This window comes from Odontesthes bonariensis, chromosome 16 (assembly GCF_027942865.1).
Source record: "Odontesthes bonariensis isolate fOdoBon6 chromosome 16, fOdoBon6.hap1, whole genome shotgun sequence".
In the NCBI taxonomy this organism is placed as follows: Eukaryota; Metazoa; Chordata; class Actinopteri; order Atheriniformes; family Atherinopsidae; genus Odontesthes; species Odontesthes bonariensis.
In genome coordinates, this window is record NC_134521.1 from 9,692,966 (window position 1) to 9,720,247 (window position 27,282).

General features: G+C 40.8%; 3 protein-coding genes across 4 annotated transcripts; all 3 read right to left on the reverse strand.

Moving 5' to 3' along the window:
- Nucleotides 1-7,779: 7,779 nt before the first annotated feature.
- LOC142401692 (organic solute transporter subunit alpha-like) lies at nt 7,780-11,995 on the reverse strand. Its single transcript, XM_075487156.1, has 8 exons — nt 11,920-11,995; nt 11,636-11,787; nt 10,684-10,757; nt 9,567-9,725; nt 9,367-9,478; nt 9,132-9,278; nt 8,034-8,139; nt 7,780-7,940 (listed from the first exon to the last, which is right to left on the reverse strand). The coding sequence occupies exons 1-8, from the start codon at nt 11,993-11,995 to the stop codon at nt 7,780-7,782; spliced, it is 987 nt and encodes a 328-aa protein (XP_075343271.1).
- A 4,078-nt stretch (nt 11,996-16,073) lies between these two features.
- LOC142401686 (palmitoyltransferase ZDHHC20-A-like) lies at nt 16,074-21,321 on the reverse strand. 2 transcript variants are annotated; one of them, XM_075487150.1, is made up of 13 exons: nt 21,175-21,299; nt 20,126-20,152; nt 19,930-20,024; nt 19,710-19,830; nt 19,131-19,200; nt 18,915-18,947; nt 18,609-18,729; nt 18,155-18,287; nt 17,950-18,076; nt 17,682-17,768; nt 17,513-17,580; nt 17,358-17,404; nt 16,074-17,278 (listed from the first exon to the last, which is right to left on the reverse strand). In XM_075487150.1, exons 1-12 carry the CDS (start codon nt 21,290-21,292, stop codon nt 17,361-17,363), a joined length of 1,044 nt encoding a protein of 347 aa, XP_075343265.1. In that variant the 5' UTR covers nt 21,293-21,299; the 3' UTR covers nt 16,074-17,278; nt 17,358-17,360. The 2 variants fall into 2 exon arrangements, with proteins under 2 accessions (XP_075343265.1, XP_075343266.1); XM_075487151.1 differs by having other exon boundaries at nt 16,074-17,404; nt 21,175-21,321.
- A 1,491-nt stretch (nt 21,322-22,812) lies between these two features.
- On the reverse strand, nt 22,813-26,402 carry LOC142401924 (choline-phosphate cytidylyltransferase B-like). Its single transcript, XM_075487376.1, has 8 exons — nt 26,319-26,402; nt 24,962-25,061; nt 24,597-24,713; nt 24,265-24,416; nt 24,085-24,163; nt 23,860-24,002; nt 23,590-23,778; nt 22,813-23,046 (listed from the first exon to the last, which is right to left on the reverse strand). Exons 1-8 carry the CDS (start codon nt 26,400-26,402, stop codon nt 22,813-22,815), a joined length of 1,098 nt encoding a protein of 365 aa, XP_075343491.1.
- Nucleotides 26,403-27,282: the final 880 nt, after the last annotated feature.

The window sequence follows — 27,282 nt, forward strand, 5'->3', positions numbered from 1 at the left end:
GGCAAACGATGGTCTTATTCTCAGCTCGCAGCCTCGGGCTTCATGAAGCAAACAGAAGTCTTCTTGTGTCACCTCTGCAGTCCTCAAAGAGACATTCACCCTCTGTCCTTTTACTTTTTATTGCTCTCTTAATATCACCTTGGGACTCAGATCAGTTTCTCATCCCTAACTTTATCTTGTTTGTTTCATTTCTATTTAGTGTTTTAGCTTTATTAGTGTGCAAGCATTGCGAATCAGATGAGATTAGTTTCTGTTGAAATACTTATCTGAAGTGATATTAAATACTTTTCCAGAGCAAATGATCCCTCAGTCTTTGAGGAGTGATTCGGTAGTTCCATTTGACACCAAGAATAGCAATGGCACACATTCCTGAACCCTTTTGCTGATAATAAGGTATGCATGTTAAGCATTTCCCTTGCAGCTGATTGGCTGGACTCTGCTAACATTCATGTGCTTACTATTCAGGTCAGTGAGCTTGGAGTGTGGATGATGCTGGAACGATGCTCCTGTGAGGGCAGTCTGAGCCTGCAGAGTAGTAAGATGGTGAGTAACACAGAGCCAGTGACTCATTAATAAGCGCTCATATGTCTCTGTAAACTGAAGCAATATAGAAAACAATGCATACTTAAACAGATATCATCTTGCTAAGTACTCGTGTTGTTTTATTGATTACATAAGAAACAGGACAACATAGATGAGTCTCTACACAGAGATATTATTCTCATCTGAGTATAACTGAGATTAGGATAAAGATGTGCCAGTGTACGAGCTGGAGATCTGATCTCACCACCCTCTCGGTTCTATTCCAATGTCCACGATGCCATTCACAATGGCTACTGTCCAGTTCATTTCCACTCCACCCTCCAAACAACAGTCCGTCCGACCATGCAGTGAGATGTGATGATGTTACATAGGAGAAGGCGCTGTACAGTCCATTAACTTGTGCAAAAAATTAACGGCACATTATCTGCTACATAGATCCGGAGATAGGTGTGGAATGTAAATTTGGTTGTTGCATTGATTTATAGCGCTCCTGCGGTACATTTCCTGATATAAATAAAAGGTAAAGAGACTGTTTTTTTTTATCAAGAGACTTGCTGGGAAGAAAGACAAAAAGACTTTAGCGTACCTGGAAAAAGTGGGAGTAACAAAAGTTAAAAGTACTGTAGAAAAGACTGAATAAATTCTGAGTCTGTAGGAAAAGCACCCTTAAAAAGGCACTCGCCCCTGTTGTGTATGTGTATGACGGTGCTCCCAGGTGTCCTTTCAACTTGCCTATCCTTTGTTACCGATGCTGCTGGGTGTTCAGGTGTGACCTTCCAACCTTTCCTGAGTGCGTGTGTCCAGTTTGGCTCAGCACCAAAGAGCCGGGCTGCCGCTCCGGCTCCCCGTGGAGATGTTTTGTGCTTGAGTGCTGTCAGCTGTCTCCACTCTTTGCTGATGTTGCAGTGAAGCCAAGAGATGAGAGAATTACAATCTAGAAATTTCAATTAAAAAACGCATGGTGTTGGAAAAAGAAACGTTGCAGTCAGAGCCTTGATTTGCGTCATGAACCGAGTCGGTCCGTCGCTTTATTTCTTTATCTGGGTGCTGCCACCTGTAGCAGCAGCTTTATTTCCAGCCCTGCGGACGGGGACCTTGGACACAGGGATCTTGGTGCGGGGGGGTTCTTTAGTCTGAGAGACGTGGGAGGCGGTGTGAGGCTGTGTGCCGTGCTTCACGGGGATCTTTGAGTCACGCGCTGAACTGGTGAGAACCTTTGGTGGTTGAGGCTGCTGACTCTCCTCCTGGGCGTGTTTCGAGGTGGGCACATTTGCCTCAACGGCGCTGATTTTATCTCTGCTCCCTGCATCATGTGAGGAGAAATGGGGCCTCTCTTCTTGTACAGGCGTAGGCGGGTCCCTGCGTGGTTCATCATTAACATTTTGGCCGTCCCGGACAGGTAACTTGCCCACTCGTCCTCCTCCAACTACAGGTATTTTGCTGAGCCCTGACGCTTTCACCTGCGGTGGCCTCTTTTCTTTGGAGGGCTCCTGGAGGCTTGTTTGGGACTCATTATATAGTTCTTTTGTTTTGAACGACAAAGCTTGATTTCCATGTACACCTGTGCCATCTGGTCCAGGAAACCGATGGTCCACTATTGTCTGACCCCTCATCTTAACAGAGGATTGAGCCTCATCTGGCCAGGGGGCAGAGGGAGAGGGAGGAGAAGTGGCAGGGAAAGGGGCAGTGGTAGGTGCAGGAGAGGTTTTAGGCTGAGAGATCTGGATGTGAGCAGGGGCAGGAGAAGCTTTGGATACAGAAACGGGGATAGAAACAGGGGCAGGAGAAGCTTTAGATTCAGAAACGGGGATAGAAACAGGGGCAGGAGAAGCTTTGGATACAGAAACGGGGATAGAAACAGGGGCAGGAGAAGCTTTAGATTCAGAAACGGGGATAGAAACAGGGGCGGGAGACGCTTTAGATTCAGAAACGGGGATAGAAACAGGGGCGGGAGAAGCTTTGGATACAGAAACAGGGATAGAAACAGGGGCGGGAGAAGCTTTGGATACAGAAACAGGGATAGAAACAGGGGCAGGAGAAGCTTTGGATTCCGAAACGGGGATAGAAACAGGGGCAGGAGAAGCTTTGGATACAGAAACGGGGATAGAAACAGGGGCAGGAGAAGCTTTGGATACAGAAACGGGGATAGAAACAGGGGCAGGAGAAGCTTTGGATACAGAAACGGGGATAGAAACAGGGGTAGGAGGATCCACAGATGCTGATACTGGCATCTGAGCAGGAACAGCCGGGGTTTTTGATGCTGATACTGAGATTGGAGCAGGGACATGAGAGTCTTTAGCGTGAGTAGCTTGCATTTTAACAGGATCTTTAGCTATAGGAACTGGAACCTGAGCAGGGGTGGGAGTGGCTTTAGACTGAAAAACTTCCATTTGAGTGGAGGCAGGAGGGTCTTTAGATTGAGAGACTGTGATCTGAGCTGGAGCAGGTGGTGTTGGGGATGCTGCAGAAACAGAATGAGTCGTGGCGCCTGTAAGCAAAGTGATAGCAGGTGGCATCTTATCGAAAGAGATTGGTGCTGTAATGGGTTTAGTCATGGGAGGAATCTTATCTAAAGACGCTGAAAATGAAGGTGGGACAGGTTGGGTTTTGTTTGAAGAAGGGTCAGGATCTGAAACGGTTATAAGTGAGAGAGGGGTTTTGTTCAGGCTCAGCGGGGAAGGGGAAGGGGTGATGGCAGGCGTGGATAGGGCCAAAGGTACCGTGCCTGGGGTTGTAACTGACGGGGACACTGTTGTCGTCTTGGAGGAAATAACCGGTGCAAGAACGGAGGACTTAGCTGTAATTGCACTGGTTGTTGACACTGATTCAGGGGCCTTAGATTCCTCAGTAGATAAGCTTTGAGGAGATTTGTAGGAAGTAGATTTTGGCTGATTGAAATCAATAATTGGATCCAGTTTAACGGGAGGTTGGGTAGCTGGGATGATAGGGCTATGGGTCACTGGTAGAGAAGCCAGTTTGCTAGCTGAAGAGGTAAGAGTTGGGCGGGCTGAAGGATCCTTGACCAAAGTGGACGGTGTGTCCGGAGGAGCAGTGATAGCAGTGGAGGTGGAGCTCGGTGTGGACTGAACTGTCTTTGAAACAGCGGACATTACTAGAGGTGAAAAGCTAGTTAATGTCACAGGGTAATTTGGGGGCTTTGCTGCAGTGGGAGCAGGAGTTAGATTAACTTTAATGCTGGTTGAAGTGACAGAAGTTTGAGGAGAGTCTGAACTCAGTTTGGCTGAGTGAGAAGTCAAAGTGTAAGACTTGGTGAATGATGTGAGGGGGGCGCTTGGCTTGGTGATGTCAGAAGCAGGGACAGCTACAGAGGAGGGTTTTGCTATCGCAGCTGTGCTGACAGCTGCGGAGATTGGTGGAGAGGAGATGGCGGATTTGGAGAAAAGAGAACTGAAAGATGGTGTCACGTCAGTTACTGCAGGACTGATAACACTGCTGGCTTTTCCCCACTCTGCTTCCACATCAGCCATGATGTCTCCACCCCCTGAAATTGAGTCAAAGGTCAGGAGAGAGGAGATGTCTGCCAGCAAGGAGCTCAGGCTTTTATCACCGGGTACCAGTGGCGGTTCAGGGGTGGGCAAAGGAGGCACATGCTCATTAGTTGTACTCACGTTGGCCGTTGTCACTTGGAGGAATTCTGTCTCTGACGGGGACGTGGATGCACTGTCGTGAGTTGTGGAACTCTTGACCGGCTCACGGCTCTCTGTCTCAAGACTATCCAGTGAGCGGGGCTGGCATTTAGGCGTGAGGGTGAGGTCCTCTTTTATGATTTCCACACTGTTGGCTCGGGACGACATGAGAAGTGGGCTCGGAGGGGCTTCCTCTTTGTCGTCTTTATCTTTTGATCGGAGCTTGACGTTGCCAAACAGGCCTTTCAGCCCGCGGCGCTGGCGACCCACCGGCTGAGACACAGTTTGGACCCGGCGGTCCCCCACTCCCTTTCGGCCACCCCGCAGCAGTGAGAGGAAGCTGAGGGACTTAGCTGAGCTCACTGAGGAGATGGACATGCGAGCAGGGGCGGCTGCCAGAACACCATCTTCGCCGAGCGTCTCGTCCTCTGCCTGCGCCGCCTCTCCTCGACTCGCCTCCCGTCCCTTTTCCTTTTCCGCCTCCTGCTCAGAATCTGCTGCAGGAGTCTCAGATAATCCATCCAAGGTTTTGCTTTTGGTAACAGGTGACTTGATGCTTCCATCTCCTTTGTTTCTAATAGAAAAAATGTTACCTGGCTTGCGCTTGCCAAACAGCTTGAATCCTTTTCTGATTTTTCCACTTGGCTGGGATTCATTTGGTGGGGGGTCCATGTTTTCCGTTTGTACATCCATCTTTTCTCTGATTCTCCCTTTCTCTGTATCCTTTTGTCTCTTGCTGCAGTTATTATTCCCAAGCCCGTGGATGGACCATTTATATCCAAAGCTTTATCTTCGCTTGTAGTCGAGTTCTGCCTCCTCTGCTCTTGGTGGGTTTCTTTATCGGTTCCCTGTATCCCTCCCTCTCTCTATCTTTCACATCCAGCCCTTTCTCCTCTATGTCTCCCATGGAAGCCCCTCCCCTTTGCCTCTTTCTTTTTTTTTTTTTTTTGTCTGGCTGCGCTCCCTGGTTGCCATAGCAACTGAGGAGCTAAGCAGCTTTGCAGAGCCAGGGGCTGTCATCCAGCCACCCTGACCACAGCTTTCTCTTCTTCTCTGTCTGATGACTGTGTTTACATAAACAGCAAAGACAAATGCTCCATTAATATGTTCAAAATTTGAATTCTGACTGATCTGGCTTTTCATAAACATCTCATCCAGATTAATGCAGGTTTAGCTCAACGTCCCACTGACATCCGATGTATTACAGCATCATGCATCATACGTTTACTCATTCCGCTCTGCTGGAATAAAATTGCAGTTTGTAGTAATTTCCATGAAGAGCAACACCAATTACAATAAAATGTGGAGATGTGCATATTGAACTACAGATTTTATCTGTATGTGCAGTATTTTCCCTAACTTTTTCATAATACATCCACTTTTATCCATATTTCTTCGAAAAGCATAATTTATTTAAAGACAAAAAGCCGATGTGAAGAGTAATTGTTGATGTTCTTAATGAAAAAATCTACTTTGAAGCAGTTCTGCTTGTTGTGACCTTTAACATCGCTAACCACAGATAATAATCACATAATTGTAAATAAATGAACAAATTTCTCTGTAGAGTTGAAGTACAGCAAAGCTGAACTCCTGTCAATAGAGGGCATATTTCTTTATAATTATTATTTAATACCCGTCATGTTTCATTGAATGAAATGACGGTATTTCTTTCCTTTTCTAATATGATTTATTGATCATGTGAATTGAGAGGGAGCAACTTGTTTTGTTTGTTTTTTCTTCCCCCCAAACTACCAATTGTCAGATGAGACGGAATCACTGCGCCCTCCTGTGGCTGTGTTAAGAAAAGCATGTGGCGCAGCTCTGCAAGAAAGGATGCAGAGTCTCAAAATAAAGCTGCTGTCTCATCCACATGTAATGCCTAGCCCTAATAAGTCTGTGTAAGTGGGTCAGCAGCCCTTGAAAAAAGCATTGCTGAGACACAGCAGCATCTTTAATGGAGTTACAGAGGCTCAAAATGGTCCAGGAAAGCATTGCTCTGATTTTATAGGGAGCTATTGTAGCAGCCGCAGGGATGGGCTAAAGTGATTTGTTGTAAGTATGAAGTAATACAGTAGAGAGAAAAGATACTCTTAGATCTTAACAACACAGAAGGTCCATTGATGTGACCTTTGTACTGTAAAAAACGGAATAGTCCCGTATTTAGAAACAAAAGCACCGTGCTTAAAGGGATAGTTCGCCTCTTTTGACATGAAGCTGTATGACATCCCATATTAGCAATATCATTTATGAACATTTTCTTACTTCCTGCTGCATCCTGTGAGCCGAGTTCCAGCCTCGTTTTGGTGTTGATGAAGGTAGCCCGGCTAGTTGGCTGGGGTTTAAAAAATAAAGCGTTTTGCTTCTCAAAACAATATGCGTTCAAAAGAGTAATACATTTGCATCACAAAATCGTTGTGCAGGAAAAAGTCAGACCTCACAATCGCTTGGTGCTATTTTCTCTCCCTTCGTATCACTGCGTGCTGCCGACAGCCGCACCTGTTACGGTGTTTGCTGCTCGGAAGCAGGGGACTGCTCGGTCTACACAGCAGGCAGTGATACGAAGGGAGAGAAAATAGAGCCAAGCGATTGTGAGGTCTGACTTTTTCCTGGAGAGCGATTTTTTGATGCAAATGTGTTACTCTTTTGAACGCATTGTTTTGAGAAGCAAAACGCTTTACTTTTTTTAATCCCAGCCAACTAGCCGGACTACTTTCGTCAACGCCAAAACTCAGCTGGAACTCGGCTCACAGGACGCAGCAGGGGGTAAGAAAATGTTCATAAATGATATTGCTAATATGGGATGTCATACAGCTTCATGTCAAAAGAGGCGAACTATCCCTTTAATACGGGACATTCCGTTTTTCAAGGGAAGGTTGGCAACCCTAACTGTAAATAATAAATGCAATACTAACAAACTAAATAAACTGTCAGTATTTAATTGCTGTGCGTTGCATTAAATAGTTTTACTGACTGGCTCGTTCAAGATTACGTTCTGTACATGAAGTTCTTTTTGTACTGCTGAGTACTCACAAAAAAGCAGTTTTTTTTTTGGCCAAACAAGCAGTTTCCTGTGTTTGTGCCCAGCTGTCTTAACCAGTAGTGGCTCAATACTTACTGCATATGTGGAAAAAGAAAGAAAGAAAACATCCCTTTGCTTAGTGGACTAATTTAGAGATATCTGTTGCTAACATTTCTACTCCAGTACAACAGAATGACATTTTAATGGTTTAAAAACATGTAAACATCTGTTTCAAGAATTCTGCCCCGAATAACCCACAAACCTCACTGTTGACAATCATCAGAGGGGCTTATTTTTTGGCATAAAATTGCAATTTTGATTAAGCTTAAGCGTACCAATATTGACAAATAAAAGCAAATGTAGTGTGAAATGTACAAAAACAAGTTACCCAAGTAGTACTCAGATAAATAGGAAATGATGTTCCCTGCCTTCACACTTAAATGACAAAATGAGGTAACGTATTATAAGATACTGAAAGATCCTAAAGTTTGATTATTTGATGGACTCTTCTGATGAACCCATCTTAAACATGCGTTACAGCACAGCTTTGGTGTCCTCCGTCTTCTTTCCTTAGATATCGTGCTCGAGGTGAGCAGCCTCCAGGGCAGCCTTGTTGTTCTTCTCATTGTCACGCGCCTCAGTGGGAAGTGGGTCATACGTGCGACGGTACAAAAACCGAGTGTACAGACTAATGAGGAACATCTCCATAATCATTATCTGCTGACTTAACACTGCGGGACAGAGACACAGGGACAAAAATGCCATGGTTAATCATTTCAGCTCACACATCAGCGTAGGCTTAGACACTCGGAGATGTTTCTTACTGGATCCACGAGCTTGAGAGGAGAAGGGAGGGGAACAGGCTATGGTTCCGTCTAAAGCCAGGATGTTAATGATCGATGTCTGCAGCTGGCTCAGTACAAGTATTAACTAAAGACAAAAAAAACGAGCAATTGATCAGTTGCAGAAAAATTCCAAAAAAAGTTGTGAAATGGGAATAAAAACAGAATGCAGTGGTCTGAAAATCTCGGTTGCAGATCATTGGATTCTGTTTTTATTCACACTTCACACAGGGTTGTTTAAAGGCCACATGCAGTTAAATGTTCACAATGTTACCACTGTATAATTTGAGCTTTTACTTTACTTAATATTAGGGCTGGGCGAGTTAACTCGTTATTATCTCGTTAACTCGTTAATTATTTAATGCCGATAAATATTTTATCGCACATTAACGCAGGTTTTATTATTTATTTTATTTTGTAAAAGTCTGTTGCTCACAGGCTTTTATTTTGTAAAAGTCTGTTGCTGTCTGCTGCGGAACCGGAAAAGAAAGTAATTGGCGGATCCACCAAACATGGAGAAGGGTACGGAACGTTTACTCGGCCATTTTCATTTTAAAGTTCTTCCAGACGGCGGAGTCGACAGAACCAAAGTCATCTGTAAACACTGCCAAGTTGAATTGTCTTCTCAGCGTAGTAGTTCCAGTCTAAAATATCACTTAAAGGCAAAACACACAACTGATAGCAGCAAGTCATTCAAGGAAACAGACAGTGGAGTGAGGATTCTACATAAAAACTACAGAAAGATGCTGATGTTAAAAGTGTGTTTGCACAACAAATGTTATGGCACTTTCATTCATATGGCAGCACATTTAAAATAAAACTAAATGCTAAAGGCTATGCACTACTTTAGAATTCATTTTTGGATTTTGCGTACAAATGCGATTAATCGTGATTAATCAGGGAAATCATGTGATCAATTAGATTAAAAATTGTAATCGTTGCCCAGCCCTATTTAAAATGAAGATAAAAAACACTATTCCCTACACTAACACTCCACCTCTCAGGCGAGTGTTTTTTCCCCAGTTGGTAGAAACCAGCCTGTAGCGTATTAGGTATTAGGTATTGGAGGTGTTGACTCACCTGGTACATGGCATACTTTGGTATAATGCTAAGGCTGCGCAGCAAGCTGTTGATGTTCATGAAAACGATGGCGACAGGCCAAAGGGAGAGGATTGTGAGAACACCGATGAATGGGTTGATCCAAATGGCTGCACCAGTTATCTCTACCTATAAAAGAGCAGAAAACACATTTTTGTTATGCTCGTTTTAATCTTTCGTACAATCAGATGTGGACGAGGGCATTTTAAACACTTACATCAGCGGGATCATAGTTGCCGTTTGTCCAGAGTATTATTGAAAGAACAGAGAGGAACGTTTTTAGGATGGCGTACTGCAGAGCACCTAACTTCAGCAGGAATAGCATGAATCTGAATAATTACAGAGCAGAGAAACACAACATAAGTGTATACAGTCAGAAGAGATCTAATCAACTTGAAAGAAAGTGGGAAAGTGTACCGTGACATGGGCACCCGGGGTAAACAAGGGCAGCAGCAGCAGCAGGGTCCTGTGCTGATCTTAAAGCTTTTACCAGTAAACCGTTCCAGAAAGGCACTGGAGCCTCCCAACTCCTCCACCAGCAGAACCAACACCTTGTACACCACAACTGCAAAGTAACTGCAGAGAGAAAGAGAGGTCATTTACAGCTAATGCTGGATAGTCATCAAAGCAATCGCAGGCAATATTTAGGTTTTACCAGCAAGAGACACACCAGCTCCTGATATCTGAGGATGAGCTGAAAACATTAATATTTGATCAAGCTGATAAAAATGTGACGCAATGAATGAATGAATGCATCAGAAATATCACATCAAACAAGAAAAAGAAAAGGAAAAATTCACATTTTTGTTTGTTTTTGGACACATTTGGATAAACACTTAAAATGAAACTGTTCCTATTGTGAAATAATATTTAATATTTATTAAAAAAAATAAACAAATTGAGGATTAGGTGCTTCTAGTTCTCTAATTTGAATGCATTAAAAAAGTAAGTACACCCAGACTTTATCCACTCAAATCCTTAAAATCAGTATCAGAGGTTCCAGGAATGATTGAAAAAAAGCAGAAGACCAAAAATACAACATACAAGTTTACAGAGAAACAATCCTCAGCAAATCCCCTATGTGACCCAAAAAGAAGAAATGGGGGATTACGAAGCAGCAAAGTACAAAATGTTGAAATATTAAGATATATTTCATTAAAAATATGAAGCAGTACATGTGAGAAATACCTTGAATACTGTGCAGCTGTAGGAGTTATGTTTGGAAAAGTAGTGTTTCAACAAGGTGATAATAAAAAGCTTAGAATGCATTCATAACTTCCACAGATCAACTTTATACTATTATTATTAATATAAACAGGATAAATATTGATAAGTTAGAAAGAAGCTCTCTATTGTGTGTAATGATTCGTCGAGTAGGTAAACTATAGCATAACCTTCATTGTAAAGTAAGTCCCACATGTTTTTCATGCTTTTTATGCTTATTGCTCTGCCATCATTTAGCTGATTTAGTATAAGTAAAAGAAGATACTTTGTTTGTGCATTAATTCAGGTGTAGCATAAAAAAAAAACACACCAGTTAGATGTCATGTCTGTGATTATGACAGCCCGGGGAATCCACATGCCAAAGCAAGCCATGGTGGCAATTACCTGAAACAGAGGAATACAGTTTGTGCACAAAATGTTTAGCTGCAAAATCAGCATCCCTTTAGTATTTAGCAGTTTTTAATGTTACGTTTTATTCTGTCAGGCTGTCAGTGAGGATTTATCTCTATTTTTATTTTTTATTTTTTTAAACATATGTTTATTGCACAATTTGTTAATTTACAAATGGTGAACAACATAGAACAAGAAGGTACATACAAGGAAAAAAAACCCGATAATAATAGCAATAATAATTATTAAAATAAAATTAATAAATAACTGGAAGAAAAAGAAAAGGGGACATTTTTAACCACAAAACAAAATATCATTGCTTGTGTAAGAATCATGGTGGTAGAGAGATAAGTAAATCAAAAATGTGAATAGATAAATGCATATATCGACATATACACACACACATACATTTATGTAAAGGTCTAAATGTGTATACTAAATCAAGATAGTATGAAAAGATGGATAAATCTTCAGTTCAGCTCTTCTTTCAGTTTCCAGTCATTGACTTCAACATCATTTTTCTCAAGGAAATTACAGAAAACCTTCCAGATTTTCCAAAACTTGTCAAGCTTATTTTTCGTGGTGTAGCTTATCTTTTCTAAAGCCAAGTAAAAAGACATCCCTGTTAACCATTGCAAAGTAGTACAAGGTTTATCCCTTTTCCATGAACAGGCTATACATCTTTTAGCTTCCAGAAAACAAATATTGAGTAAGGATATTTCATTTCTGGAGGTCACAAAGTTGTCCGGGTGAATATTTAGTAAACATAGCTTTGGTTTTAGAGGTACTTCTTTTTCAATGATTTGCCTGGCCAGGTTATTTATCTCTATTTTACTATCAGCAGTGATTCACAACATCGCCCGAATGCTTACTGGTGCGGCACCACTTATCCAGATGATGGTGGTCTTCTTGGGGCAGGGCAGTTTTTTATAAATGAAGACGCACTGCTCCAGGTACAGCAGCAGGGATATACAGGACATGGAGGTGAGCATGGCATAGAGGATAATTCCAAACACATCCAGCTCTGATAACAGAAGAGTGGAAACAGAGTTCAGTTTGTAGAACAACAGACTCTCAGACTCAAGCAAACTGTTCATATTATTAGCTGAAACTGGCTGATAAGGAAACTTTATCAGTAAGTAGTGGGGTCACTTACGCTTTATCACATCGAGAGCCAGCGGAGGCTCTTGTAAACAAGCCGGATCGATGGTGCTGTTGTATTGTTCCTCCATGACGAGCAGGTCTTCCACTTGTAAAATTCACTAATAAACTACGGTTTAAAAACAACTTGTCCGCAGGCTGTAGGTATAAAACTCTGCTGAATACACCTCCTACCTTTTAACACTGCGGTGTCTCCCTGTGGATTCAAGTGGCAGATCCAAGCGCGAGTGCACTTTACACTTGAGGCGACTTTAATGGAATGAAGGCGGGATGACAGATGGCCTACAGCCTTCAAGTTTACGAGAGCACATCACTAACTGTTGCTCATTCATTCACAGACTTAAGTCAAGGTAATTAAAGAAACACCAAGGTCAGAGTTTTAGCTGAAGGGGTAACATGGAGTTTGTGTCAGAGAGGTGAACTTTGACAGGGTGTGTTGTTTCGTTTCCTATAAATATAAGAGGGTATAAAAAGATAAAGGAAATACCTCCAGGCTTGAGCTGGGAGATATGTTTCTATCTCTCAGTTTCTTTACTTTACACTCAGCTGGTGGGCGACTTACAATAAGTTACAATAAGTAACTCAATAAGTCAATTTCTTTGCTGATGATTGTGGGTGCACAAATTCATGAAATTACATTATTTTGTTCCAAAGAAGTGTGACGTCAGCATCGTTCTTATGTATCTTGTACAAAACATAATTGGTAGGATGACAAAGTGATGTATCAAGTTTCTAATCAAAGAAGTCCTTCAAACTCTCTTATATGACAGCAAATACAATGACTTTTACACAGTTAACATAGATCTTGCAAAGAAAGTAAATGTCTCCTGGATAAAGTCATCCTTTCAGGATAATTCTTTGTAAGGGATCCATAAACTGTAATGGGTTCAAAGGGTACACGGATGATATTGTGACTCCTACATCTTTATCTGTTGCATTATTGTAAAGACAATTGCAGTGAACGGCACAGAGGTCATTCAACTTCCCCGGCTATTAAAACTCTAATCCCGTTCTCAGCTCGTTATTTTTGCTTTATCACAGAAATTCAGCTCAGCTCATGTCTTCCATGAACCCTGAAAATACTGCATGATGATAGACTCTAGTTAAATCCTTTCTTTTTTAGGCTGTCATGTCCACTTAATTAAACCATAAAAGTCACCTACAGCGTGATGCGTTTTTCTCAGGGCGCGTACGGCTTCACCTCTTTAGATTCTTTAGAGTCCACCACATCCTTATAGTTCTTTTGTCCCTGTACTAACACTATATGCCGCTGTGCTGTGAATTTAATACTGATGCCAAACTGGCTATACAGCAAAGATGATGGTACTAAATGCAAAAAAATCAAGGAATTCTAAAATTACAATTGATGCTTTACTTTACTAACAGGTAGAAACACCTGTTCAATTGCTTGTTAACACAAATAGCTGCAACTCAATGCATTTAGGTATGTAGAGGTGGTCAAGACAACCTGTATGTATGAATGTATGTATGTATGTATGTATGTATGTATGTATGTATGTATGTATGTATGTATGTATGTATGTATGCATGTATGTATGTATGTATGAATGTATGAATGTATGTATGTATGTATGTATGCATGTATGCATGTATGTATGAGTGAAATTTTCAAAATCAAAATGATCAGAAATTTTAGATATTTACGAATGCATGTATGTATGTATGCATGCATCAGTGTATGCATGTATGAACGTATGTATGTCTGTATCGGTGGATATATGGATGTATTTATGGATGCAACGATGTATGTATGAATGTATGTATGTATGCTTGCATGTATGTATGCAAGCCTGTATGTATCGGTGTATGTCTGTATGTATGTATGTATGTATGTATGTATGTATGAGTGAAATTTTCACTCAAAAAATTTATAGAATAAAAAATATAAAAAAAATTAGAAAAATTATGTATGTATGTATGCATATGTATGTATGAGTGAAATTTTCAAAAATAAAAATATCAAAAGTGTTAGATATTCACGTATGTATGAATGTATTTCTGCATGAGCAAAATTTTTAAAAGAATTCAAAAATCTAAAATCATTTTGGATACTAATGTATCTATGCATGCATCAGTGAATGTATGTATAAGTGTCTATATCAGTGGATGTATTGTATGGATGTATGGGATTAGAACCCTGGTTACCCACATGAAAGGTGACAATCTTACCTCTACACTATGAGTGAAATTCTCAAAAATGTCCAAAATCAATCAGATATTTACGTATGTATGTATTTATGCATCAGTGTATGTATGTATGTCTGTATCGGTAGATGTATGTATGTGTGTATGTATGTCTGTATCGTGAATGTATGTATGTATGAGTGAAATTTTCAAAAATTTTCAAAATCAAAATGATCAGAAATGTTAGATATTTACAAATGTATGTATGTCTGTATGTATGCATGCATCAGTGTATGTATGTATGTCTGTATCGGTGGATATATGTATGTATTTATGTATGTATGGATGCATCGATGTATGCATGTATGTATGTATGTATGCTTGCATGTATCTATGCATGCCTGTATGTATCGGTGTATGTCTGTATGCATGCATGAGTGAAATTTTTAAAAGAATTCAAAAATCTTGATATTTACGTATGTATGTATTTATGCATCAGTGCATGTATGTCTGTATCAGTGGATGTATGTATGTATGTATGTATGTATGTATGTATGTATGTATGTATGAATGTACATATGTAACGGTGGATGTATGCATGTGTGTTTGTATGAGTGAAATTTAAAAAAAATCAAAAATATTAGATATTTACAACGATAATAAGACTATAGTCATGCATTTGGTAGACACTTTTGTCAAAACACACTTACACTGGTAGGGTAAGAAGGTCTTTACTTCAGGACCTCTACTGGAGACAGTGTTCTTGTATGAATAGGATTTGAACCCAGGTTACCTACATGAAAGGTGGCAATCTTACCTCTACACTATCCATTGGTAGATAAGTCCACGTGTATGTATTTATCTACGAGTGACGATTTCAAAAATTTAAAAAAATAAAAAAGATTAAAAAAATGTAATTATTCACGTATGTATGTATGTATGTATTCATCAGTGTGTGTATGTATGTATCGTGCTAAAAAAAAGTGTGTGTGAATGCACGTATGTATGAGTGAAATTTTCAAACATTTTCAAAATCAAAATGATCAAAACTTTTATATATTTACGTATGTATGTATGTATGAGTTAGATTTTCAAAAATATCAAAAACCTTATTTATTTACGTACGGATGGATGAGTGAGTAAAGTAATGTAAATAGTTTCTTGTACAGATGGGATTTGAACCCAGGTTAGCAACATGAAAGGAGGCAATCTTACCTCTACACTATCCATTGGTAGAAAGGCTTTAAAAGATGCATCCACTTTAATAGATTATCCTAATTAATACCCAATGAGTGCAGGTAACATACTGTTACCATTGTACAAATACACACATGAAGTAAAACCACAGACTGTAATACTACAGCTTTATGTCTAAATGTGATATAAGAGCTAAGTTTGTTGCAAGAAAGATATATAAAAGACTTCATTTAGATAAGAAAAATAGTCATTGAATATAAAACTATACAATAAGGACAATATCAAGGTATTCTTCAACATATTACAGACTCAAACATCTTATTACCCAGTTTTCGGACAATCAGGGGAGACAGAGACAGCACACTGAGTGGCAGAAGGAGAAGAGAATAGACTGAATGTGAACCTTTATGTTACAGAGAAAGGGAGTCTGTGCACCCTGGATATTGAAGTCTTGGCTGTGAGTTTCTGTCCATTTTGTCTACTGAGAGAGTTCCTGTTACCTGCCGACACTGAATGTGACATCATTGGTTCAGTTGTTGCCAGGCTACAAACAAAAACAACCACTCCGATGCATCCATGGCGATCTCTGGAGATGCCAACCACAGCTCCCCCTCTGCTTCACGTCCAACAGTTTTCCAACGGATGTTAAATCTCATTAAAATGTGTTTTTTTCTTCAGTAATACATACTGAAACAATGTCATTTCTCTCAAGTTATGTGTATAATAAACATGTAATCCTCTCAAAGCACATCACACCAGTGTTTTAGGAGGAAAAAAAACAAACAAAAAACAAACAAACATACCTGATAGTTTCTTACATGACATTTATTGTTATAGACCAATCAGGATCACCCTTCATATACAGTTTTCTCAATAAAAAAAGCAGTTATTTACAGTCTCTACTACATTAGCAGCTCAAGCTGCCTGGTTGTGCATTAAGCCAGGCTCAGTCAGTGCAGTTAGTTACTAAATCACTGCGAAGTACATTCACACCAGTCTTCATATAGCTGTACACCACGCTGTGCATAATGTCCACGAAAAGGAGTGTAAAATAATGAAAAATGACACTCTGGAATATAAATCTCTCCTTATCTATCCCAGTTAAGGGTAAAACAAACGCCACTGACCTTTTTGACTTCATCTTTAAACCGTTTTAAATGTGCTTTCTTCTTTAATTCAAACAAATAATTCTGACGATATAAAATATTCAAATCAAATGACAACGTTTATAGTACAGAAAAAAAGAAATTTCATTGATCCCATCTTTGCATCACGGATGCTCGGCTGGTTGTTTTTCTTAATCATATTTAGAATATTAAACCATTTCAACCAGCTTTGGTCCTCACAGTTTAAGCTTATTTCGTCTGTATGTTTATCCATCACAGAAAATGCAAAAATACAAATAAAAATCACTGGAATCTGAAAAAATGTAAACAGAAAGAGTCTTTAAATATTTTCAAAAGATAGAAATGTAAACTGAATTTTGAGGCAGTTTGATATTTTCCCGTTGCGTGTTAATATTCGCTGTCTTATTGTATAAATATTGCTTTGGTGGCTATACAAACATGATCAGATTCAACGTTTAGTTATTAAAAGCTTGATTAACACTGACAAAAGTACAAATTTATAGTTGAAATGTGTAAAGTGATGATAAAATTGTGTCGACAAACAGAAAACAGACACAGACACACGCTCCCAGAGATTTTCAGATGCATCGATAATAAATATTATTCAAACGTCTTTGGCTATTAACAAAGACTAAATCCTAAGTCACCTCTGCTCCAGACTGGTGCAGTCTACGAGGTGGCTGTAGTGTCTCCGTTGTCATGACAACAGTACTGTGGTGATGCTTAGGATGGTCCTTTTATCTTGCATAAAATACCTGCATAAAAAGCATGTGGTTTGAGGCTGCGCTGAAACTCGAAGTGAGGGCAGAGGACGGCTCTTGTGGAGGTGCCGACGCTCCTGGTTTAAGGCGTCGTAGTAAAGATCTTTGCAGACGCGCACGTGACCTGCGGCGACGGGAGACAGAGCACATGTGAACACGGGAGGAGGACGCGCCGGCTAAACTCAAAAACAGCATCCACGTACCCTCTAGGGTTCACTGTCCACTGTCACAGCGACTAACTGGCCTCCATCTGAAAGGAACAAGAAGAAGAAGAAGATCAACTGTGTCCTGTTAACCTTTCAGGAGAAAAATGTTATGTAAAGCGTAGAAAGAAAAAAAAAAGGCCTCAGAAACAAACCAGCTTTGTCTTTGCTGTTGTCCTCTGAGCCTTGCATTACGCTACCGAGAGCCTCTCCATCGACAGGGCTGTAGTTAAAGTAACGATGGTTAGCACACAGGAAACAAAACAAAGATCAATACTGGATATTCTTCTTCTTTTTTTTTTTTTATGAAGAGAAAACACTTGCATTTTGCCATTCTGCTGGAGGACACTGTTTGCTTGTTCAGGATCTATGTGAACCAGTCTGGTGATAAAGGAATGTCCATCTCCCTGACTGGAAAAAACAAAACAAAAAGAAGTTAGCATTAGTTAGCTTTAAGGTTACTTTAACGACATGTGGAGTCCATAAGTGTTCATCTAAGTGAGCTAATCTGCCTGAGATTCTGTTCAGAGATGCAGCAGCACAGCCAGTAATGTCATTTGGCTGCAGTCACAACACAACAAATTAGGCTCACCCTGAGAAAACAGGAAAAATCCAGTACTTCGCTTGGTCCCCGAACACCTCCACCACGTTTCGGCTAAAGCCGAGAGAAAACCCGTTTTTGTCGGCACCGTTTGCAAAGATGGGAGCTCGAAAAGCCTCTGGAGAGAAATGGAAAAAGGATTTAGAGGCAAATTTCAATAAAGGGACAGTTTAAGTACATACTGTTCCGCATTTACCTATAGTGGTCCTGTTCTTTCCCACAAGCCACAGATGGTAGCTGAGCAGCGACACGATGCTGATGAAGAACAGGGCCGCCACGAAAAACAGGAACAATATGTGGAATTTGGCGTGCGTGTCGGGCAGTTGTTTCTTAAAAGGGGAGACCAAAAAAAAAAAGAGCTGTCAGAATATACATGTTGACCCCTTTTCTAATAATCTTCCTTCCACTTTGTTGCCTCAGCACAACGTCTGAGTCACGTAGAAACATCCGTCCTGTTAAAGCACATCATACTACTTCACTGTTGGGCTGCATGACAGGAACTATTGTGCTGTGCAAAGTACGGGGCTGAAGAGGGTCACTTGACACACTCGTGCACCACAGAAACACTCTGCTAAACGAACGGTTATCAGAAGATAGAACTTACAGAAGAGCAGCCACAGCCTGTGTGAAAACCTAAAATAAATACTTACCGTCCAGAACTGGATGAAATATCGGATGACTGTTGAACAAATAACGACACAATAGAGCGTGGCGTAGGCCAAGAACAGGACAAAGAACTTGTAGTTGGAGAATCCCACACAGTTATTCACCCTAACGAAAGACAAGACAAATGAGCACATATACCTTTAAATTTAAATAAACTTTCATTTCAAACTGATCATTTTACAGCAAAGAAACAACATGTCCTGCAGTGGTTAATGGTTCAGTGATGGTTGATATCTTAAAGAACTAAATAAAGAGCCGTTTAGAAGCTTCATTAAACGGGTCAAACTCACCAGGGACAGTGATGGTCCATCTTCAGCACACACCTAGACAATGACAACGAGCCCAGTCTGTAGTTTCTATTGTACATCTTTATGGTAAATGTCAAACTAAAGCATGGGCTACCGAGATAACATGCGGTTTAAACTCATCATCCTTTTTATTTCTGTTCTAAGGGAGGTAGAAACGGAGATATTCAGTTTAAACGTATCCGATTAGAAAGCACTTACATTTCACAGGTGGAGCAGTGATGGCAGCGGTCGGGTTTGATCACTTGACAGTAGTCGCAGTATCGGATGGCTGTGATGAAAGCAGGAGAGGCACCGCCATATGTTAGTGTGCGAGGCAGCTGATAGTTAAGCTAAATAATCATTTCTAATAAGATGAACAGAGCTACTGTTTCAATGTTCAAACCACAAGTTGACCATTTAAATCTTTTATTAACTCCTAATCTAATAAAGGTTACTTAGAAAGGCCACACCGTGTTATCTAATAACAATGAACACGTCACGCTAGGATGGGTGATTCGTGGACTGTTTGAGAGAAAGCCAACTGAGAACACAGGAACACTTTTTGGAACACTTTTCCAAAACCAAATCAGGACGATGTTTGTTAACAGAGAAACAACATCTGTCACCGACACTCGTCCAAAAGAGGAAGACGAGAATGTAGCAACAACTGCATATGTGACGAGAACAGCGTCTCTGCTTCCTTCCTCTATTTACAGTGGTTAGCTGACAGGGTTTACCTCAGATCTGCCATAAAACCCTACAGGGAGCGTGAAAACATAACCGTGGCGAGAGCCTGACCTCCTCCAGCTGTGCGCGTGTACACGGGTAAATTCCTGGCCACCTTCTTCAGAACCTCTTGTTGCGCCTCAGCCCGCTGCTCCTTCTCGAACTGTTCCTTCTCTGCTCTGGGCAGAGCGAACTGACCGGGGAGAGAAGACCGGGGGTCAGAGGAAGTCGCATATTACCAAAATGTTTCTTTTTTTTTTTCCCCTTTTAGAAACACTAGATGTTAGCTTACCGCTACCGAGGGCGTGGCTGGTTTGGACCAGATGGTTTTCCAGTATGACCATATAAACATGCCGAAGAAAAGGTGAAAGATGACCAAATAACTGACTGTTGAGGGAATGAAAACAGGTTTGAGTTGGGGGTCTGTGACAGAATCCTTCCAATGAGAAACTGAACAATGGACAGATGTGTACACAGGCATCACTTACTTCGTTCTGCATTATTTGGGATTGTATCTACGAGGCAGAAAGCACATATAGATTAGTGACTGTGAATGAATGTCATCAGAATGCATGAATACAACCCCCACCCCCTCTCTCTGTGTGGCACAATGTGGCAGCAGCCTGGCACGGCCAGTGGTGGCCCACCCATGACAGAGAGCTTTGTTTAAGCAGCAGGGATGTCCCTGTTCTAACTCCAGTGAAGATGCATCTGAACATCCATTCAATCCTGAGAAAAAACTGTAAAAAACTGGTGTGGAAGGAGAGCTTAAATCAACTAAAATACTCTAAAATATATAGTGAACCTCTGTCAGATCCGTATAAACTCAAATATCCTCCATTTTCTGGAGGATATTTATACTATAGGTTCTGGAGGCGTGTCATTTTGTTGCATTGCATAAAACATCATCATCCTTTTCAATCGGTTTCATCATTTTGGTCTTTATCTTTATCGCATCCTGCCACAGATGTGATGAATAACATCTGTCAGAGACACGAGATGTTTCTATAGTCAGGATCCTCTTTGGTAAATTGAGACAGTTTAAATAAATAATAGTCAGAATAATAAAATACTTTAGGGACGTGTTTACACCGGATCTACGTGGAAATATTAAGTCCCGAGAGAAAACATTACGAAACAACATGGAACACTTTAAGAAATGGAAATAAAACTATTTAAACAACCTGCATTAAATATCCAACACAATACAGAACACTGTCATAACTTACAACATAAAAAAACTGAGAAAGTTCAGTTTCTTTTTAATACAAATTATTGAAAGATGGGCTCAAAGTTGCCGGTTGTCCAGATGTTTCCCAGCATGCTGTTGTCCTGATAAACGTGAGCGGTGAAACATTCAGACAGAGAGGGGTCAGCTGGCAGTGTTGCAATAACTTGTTACTTATTAACGCGCTCAATGAAGCGGAGTATGCAGCCAGATTTTAAATCTCACTTCAACCAGCTTATCAAAGTTGACAACCCAGGAAGTGTCAGCGCGAGCAGTGGGCTGAATGTCCACAGAATCGGGGGTACTTACACACGCAGAGCTCCACGACGTACGCGTAGTAGGACCAGCCGACGACCAGGTTAATAAACAGAACAGGTATCCAGTTCAGGACCCGTTTACAGCACCTCAGCGCGTGAGAGGGCGCCATCTTTAATCCGTGTTGGACATTAGCTGGCGGTGACGTCACATCTCCGGTTTTAAAAGGCTTCAGCCGAAGATACAACAGGACCAAGATGGTCCCCCCCATCGCAGACGGCATCCCGGCGCATGCGCAGATGTTTCAGCTGTTGTGAAGAATTCGGTTTTCTTTATATATTCAGTGTGTCAAATCAAATCAGTGTAATGTTGAGTACTCTTTCTCAGTTAAATCCTGCACTTCACCAGTTTGTGGCTTCACAAATAATTTTTCAGTGAAGTTTCGTCATGATGGAATTGATATACAATTGCAGCAGTTTTATTTCACATGAAAAACATTTTAATCAAATAGAGTTCCGTTTAAAGCTGCAGTCGTTCTTTTTGTCCTTTTGGGGGCAGAAGGAATCTGGTTTGCATTCATCTGAAGTTATGTTTTCCGTGATACATTTTTGCTGTCGAATGAAAACATCCGGAATATTTAAGTTCCTGGATTCTTTTACCATCTATTTGCTTGTCTGCCCTTTGTTTGGTACTTAGACGACATAAGAGAGAAAAGTGAAGCCAAAGTTGAACACTGCACCTGTATTCTATCTGATGACCAGCAGGGAGCGCTCCTTTGCTGCAAAAAGCTGCAAAGGAGCTGCTTTTAACTTGATTTATTACCTCAGTAAACATTAAATTTCTCATTTAGTTAATTCGGTTGCTTAATTTCTGTTTTACAGCATCAATTTCAAAATGAAAAGGATGGTTCCATTGAGATTAGAAACAGCTGGATATACTCTTGCTACCAAGTGACTGACAAGTCCCCAAAATATATGTGAGTATATGTGTGTGTATTTAAAAAAAAAAAAGAAAGATAAAAAGCAATGAGGCGATGGTCAGAGTGTTGAGCCTATACCCATCGCTGACAAATCCCTTCTTTTTCTAGAAATAGCTGCCCACTGTTGTTGACATTAGCTAATTTTTCAATTTACAAAACCAAACCAGAAAGAATAAGACACAAAGCTAACATAGATTTAAAAAAGTTCATCACTCCATCCATTTTCTGGTTGTTTTTCCAGGATTGGGTCACGAAGGAAGCCCCAGACCTCACTCTCCTCTGCCACCTCTTCCAGCTTTTCCCAGAACTTTCTCCAGAACTGCTCCTCTGGGATAGGTCACAAAGGCATCTTGATCAAATGCCCTAACCCTAACCCTAAAGAGTTTAATAAATTAGAAAAATGTTAGAGCAGCTTAAACTTCCAGTAGCTGTTTAAAGTAGTTTCACATGTGATTTTAGCTTATATGTCATCATTATGTTCATATATAATAGGCATATGGCAGAAGATAAATGTCTTTATTATTTTTAGCAAGACACATTATGTACATCATGATATCTCACCAGCACTTAAAGATACCAATAATAAATTAAAGAACTTAATTTGTACAGGATAAATCTAACTTGTAGTCATGTTAGGCATAGTTATGCAGCAGGTTAACAGCCTATAGTCTTAAGAAGAGAAAAATAAAGACGAGCAAAGCATGAGAAGCTCATTACACATGTCCATTGTTAGTAGAGGCTGCTTTGTGAGAGGAACGTCTCCCCTTTTTGGATGAGGATGGGGATGACGGAGCAGAAGTGGTGCCTCTCCCACTGGAAGCCGAGAAGGGGAGCGAGTCGGGAGAAACCGAGCGTCTTCTGGTAGGGCTGCTGCTGGGGGAGCCACGGGGTGAAGAGTAGGGCGAGAGGGCCTGAAGCATCCGTCCACTTCTCTCCTGAATTGCATGCTGAAGACAAACAGAGACAGAACAATTTTACTCATGTGCAATGTTGTTGTTTTGCTGCAGGAACTTTACGTGATCTGCTTTAGTCCTCAGAGGTCCCTTATTTACCCAGAGTGGCCCCAAATGTTACAGGTTATGAGGATTTGTTTTCATTATCTGCTGTGATGGACTTTGTAAGCCAGTGGTGGTCCTGCGTGTTTTCTTGCCTCAGGATAATTCATCCTATTAGCTAATCCTGATTGTACTGATCATGTGCAAAACTGTGTTGATACCAGAATATACAACTAACCTTTCTTCCGGATTTGCATGCGTGGAGGTATCACTTGATACTAAGAACAGTATGTGTGGCCAGGAGTCACACAATCATTTGTATTGTTTCTTGTGGCATGTAACTATTCTGACTTATAAGCTTAAAGAAGCTCTGCAAAATGAATAAAACAACCTTTTCCAGCTAAGACCACATCCATTAAATCTACTTTCAATGCTTTCGTTTTAAGATAAGCTCAACTTGGTCTGTTCTGTATTTCAATATGAAAGTAAACGTGCCCATGCTCCATCTGGTCCAAAAAGCTCCAGGAAGTTGCTGATGAATTCTCGTGACTTCTCCTCCCACTTGTGGATGAGATCCTGGCTCTTCTCCTCCACCCTGTAGACAAAGTGTTTGGACTTTTCCTCCACTGTTCGAACCGTCTCTTTCATCTTGTCCACCTGGTCCTGCAGTCGATACTTCTTCTCCTGTCAGGGTAGACGCAGCAATGCGGGTTTACTTCTCTATTAATACATTTCCCTTTCAGTGAATATGGAAAAATGAATCACCTTTATGAATCCAACGTTTAGTTCACGGGCTGTGTAGCCTCTTTGCAAGTTGCGTCGAACATAGATGTCATAGTCACGGACTATACGAGTGATCAAATCAGATGTGGAGATGCCATCCGTCCTCTGAGTAGCCACAAACATTCCTGACGTAAACACACATATCATGTAAATAATTCCAGTGATAAAAGAAATAGCATAGCTTCAAGGGTTTATGTGAATCCCCACCTGCTTCCTTGATGTCCTTATAAACATCCTCTGATCCAGCAGATGTGTACGGGATATCATCATGAGCCACAAAGTCAATCTGTGAACATAACCTGAGACTGATCAGACTGAGAACCCAGCACATTCTTTTGTTTTGACACAATAAGAAGCGATATGCCCAGTGAAGGAGTGATCTTTGACCTTGTGTTTCTTTAGGAACTCAGGCGTGAGGGTCCAGGGAGCGTCCCGCACCACCTCGTCCACATAGCGGCAGTGCCTCAGGGCTTCATAGCGTTCGTCCTCCGTCATCACCGTGTAGCCCTTAAACTTGTGAGTGAGTTCATCGCTGCACACTAGTGACGCAGAAACTTTCTTTTATTGCATTATACTGAAAACAATAAAGACAATCTGGAGTTAAAATGGAAAATTAAGATTTTGATTTGAAGATTTATATTCAGCTAACAGCTCCGGCTGTGCCTTGTGCACAAAACAGTCTTATTCTGTCAAGACTGAGAATGAGATTCATACTTCACCTCCCACTATCAGGTGAGTGTTGGGGAACACATTTTTGGCCTGCATCAGGGCTCGGGCATGTCCCGAGTGGAAAAGGTCAAAGATTCCATCAGCGTAGACTCGAACTGGACGATGAGCTACAAAACAACCAATATGGGAACACGAGGATAAGGCACTCTCATCCAAACATGGAGATTTAAGCACTGCTGACTTGTAACTAGTCATGTGGCTGATATCAGCTGATACCAACGGACTCAAACATCTTGATCTTGTTCTCTTCCCTGACTCCATGCTCTCACCAGCTGGTGCTGGCAGGATCTGATATCGGACTTGTTGGTGCTTGACATTGATTGATAATGAAAATGAGTATATTTGGAAGTGTAACCTGGTGTGCCCTTCTTCGCTTGAGCGATTGTCAATTTTTCATGAGGGATCTCCGACTCATAACCCGTTGGCTTGGCAAACTCCGCAGGCTCTCGCTGAGCCTAAACACGAGGAAGAGACAGAAACAGAGACAGACAGGGAACATAAAGTCAGGTGAAGTTTCGTTACCATAAATGGACTTAATAGCTGGTTACCTCACATCCAAACTCACTTGTAAAGTTTCCAGTTTACCTCACTTGCATACGTGCCTGTGGTACGTGTGAAAGAAGGAGAAGTTTTGCTATATTTGAGAACTATGATTAAAAAAACTAGAAGACTGTAGGAAAGCTGTGTTCACAGTGTTTTTGCAGAGCTGCAGTAGTAAGAATACTGTCTAACTAAATCATCAAGTGTTTTAAAATTGCACATTTAAACTCCTCCAAAGTTAAAATGTGTATTACCAAAACAAGTCAAGCGTTTCTAAAGACAGAACTGAACAATCCCAGCACTCTTTGCATGGACTTTGTTTTGTGAGCCAGTGCATAAATGCACCTTTATCTGCTGTGTTGTAAGAGACTTTGAACTTTTGCTCTGCTTCAAGTCTATTTGATGTCTTGAGTAAGAAGTCAGTATAAACATACACCTGCTGGAAATACAGCTGTTCTGACATACAGTGATGTCCAGTGGTTATAAGATGATTTACTTGATGATGACTTCATTTATTCTTTCATTTAAAGCAAAAAAACATTGAACATCACTTGAAATTATTCATGCATTATTGTACAATGGCAGAACATAAAAAACAGTTATGGCTGCATTTCTCCATCCTGCTAAATTTCCCAAGTCAACACACCAAAGAATAAAAGTTTGTGAAGTGAAGTGAAATTTATTTATATAGCACTTTTCAGCAACAAGGCGATCCAAAGTGCTTTACAACACAGAAACAACAATCAGGTACAGAAATACAGAAATAAAAACATCAAAAAATCAAACACAGAAATACAGATACAGAACATCAATCAGGTAATTTTAGCTATAATAATTTTTATTTTTTGTAATTTTAGGTCTATTATTTAACTTGGATGATAATAGGTCTTAATAGACCATTTGAATATGACTAAGTTTTCCTCCTAGTGAAGCATTAATAAGACAAATCTATTTGATAAGGGTAGAATGACAGAAGAAATACCACATTAGAGCATTTTTGATAGGCATTTTGTGATATTTAAAGTGTGTCCCACATAAAAAGCCATCCGTTTGTCAGGTGTTCTCTCTCTTTGTCACGTTCACATTCTCATTTCCTATGCCCTTCTGGTGTGATCGTTATTTAAAGCGCAGCGTGCGGGGGCCACGGGTCATAATGACTGAAACAGACCTACCTTGCGAGGGCCTCCTCTTCTGTTCTGCGGGCTCTGCTGCTGCTGCTGTGCGTTGCTGCCTCGGCCTCGTCTCCTTCTGGCCATCCTGGCTGTTCTGCTGCTGTGTCAACTTAGAAAAGCACTGAGCCAACCTGCTGCTCCTCTCAGCCGGCCAAACTAGTGAACACGGGCGATTACCGAGCTTTCGGTCTTACATCCCGTGAGCCTTTATGACCCTGATGACGGGTGAGCTGAGTGAGCAAAGTTCATGCCACTCTGATAAAGGAACACAAAAAAGTAGATTGTGCTTGCAGTCTATACTGAGCTTCTTAAGACTTTCCCTTTCTTTCCCAGGATAGTGTGTACAGAGTAACTCTTTTGGACTCTTTTTTAAAAAAGTGTGCTTTGAAAGATATCTCTTTTTGTTCCTGACTGTAACACTCAGAGAACAGAGGCTGCAAGTACAGCAACATGCTGAGATAAGCTTCGTGTAGATATGTGGAGCTGTTACACTGGCAGCCAAACACTGTCACAACTTTACAAATATTTTTCATTTTTATTTTTCATCTGGGTGGTGGTGTGATTTCGGTTGTGTATATTCAGCTTATAGCTGTTGACTGCTGTCATAATATTCAGTAGATAAGATGATACGGACTGCTGTGTGGGCTGAAAATGATCTGAATCTAACCAAAGATTTTCATAGATAAATGAGGACATTATGAGTGGAAGCAACGTTGAAATCACGACCAAAAAAAGGCTTCATTTAATACGCTGATAATCACTCACAGGACTGCAAGAAAACACAAGAGAGCTCCTGAATTTAGCAACTGGAAGAGCCTCATCTGGCAGAGATTGACTGCCGGAGGGGGGGCAGTAGTCCAGCTATCAGTCCAGCAATCTTTTTGAGAATTGAACCGCTGACCTTCGACCCCCTCTAGCCACTGAGGCACTTATATGCACATACACGACAAAATTAATTTAATGT

Bases quoted from the DNA above. Each gene is read 5' to 3' on its own strand.
- LOC142401692 (XM_075487156.1), bottom strand. From the start codon at position 11,995: ATGGAGGAACAATACAACAGCACCATCGATCCGGCTTGTTTACAAGAG. The intron at 9,726-10,683 runs GTGTGTTTTTTT...TTCTCTCTGCAG, and splicing joins ACAGACATGACATCTAACTG to TTACTTTGCAGTTGTGGTGT. The intron at 9,279-9,366 runs GTAAGTGTTTAA...GCTCTTTTATAG, and splicing joins GCAACTATGATCCCGCTGAT to GTAGAGATAACTGGTGCAGC.
- LOC142401686 (XM_075487151.1), bottom strand. From the start codon at position 21,292: ATGGCGCCCTCTCACGCGCTGAGGTGCTGTAAACGGGTCCTGAACTGG. The intron at 18,948-19,130 runs GTAAGTGCTTTC...GTCATTGTCTAG, and splicing joins CACTGCTCCACCTGTGAAAT to GTGTGTGCTGAAGATGGACC. The intron at 18,288-18,608 runs GTAAGTATTTAT...TCCCCTTTTAAG, and splicing joins ATTTCATCCAGTTCTGGACG to AAACAACTGCCCGACACGCA.
- LOC142401924 (XM_075487376.1), bottom strand. From the start codon at position 26,402: ATGGCCAGAAGGAGACGAGGCCGAGGCAGCAACGCACAGCAGCAGCAG. The intron at 24,417-24,596 runs GTGAAGTATGAA...CTGCGTCACTAG, and splicing joins CACTCACCTGATAGTGGGAG to TGTGCAGCGATGAACTCACT. The intron at 24,003-24,084 runs GTGGGGATTCAC...TGTTTACGTCAG, and splicing joins TAAGGACATCAAGGAAGCAG to GAATGTTTGTGGCTACTCAG.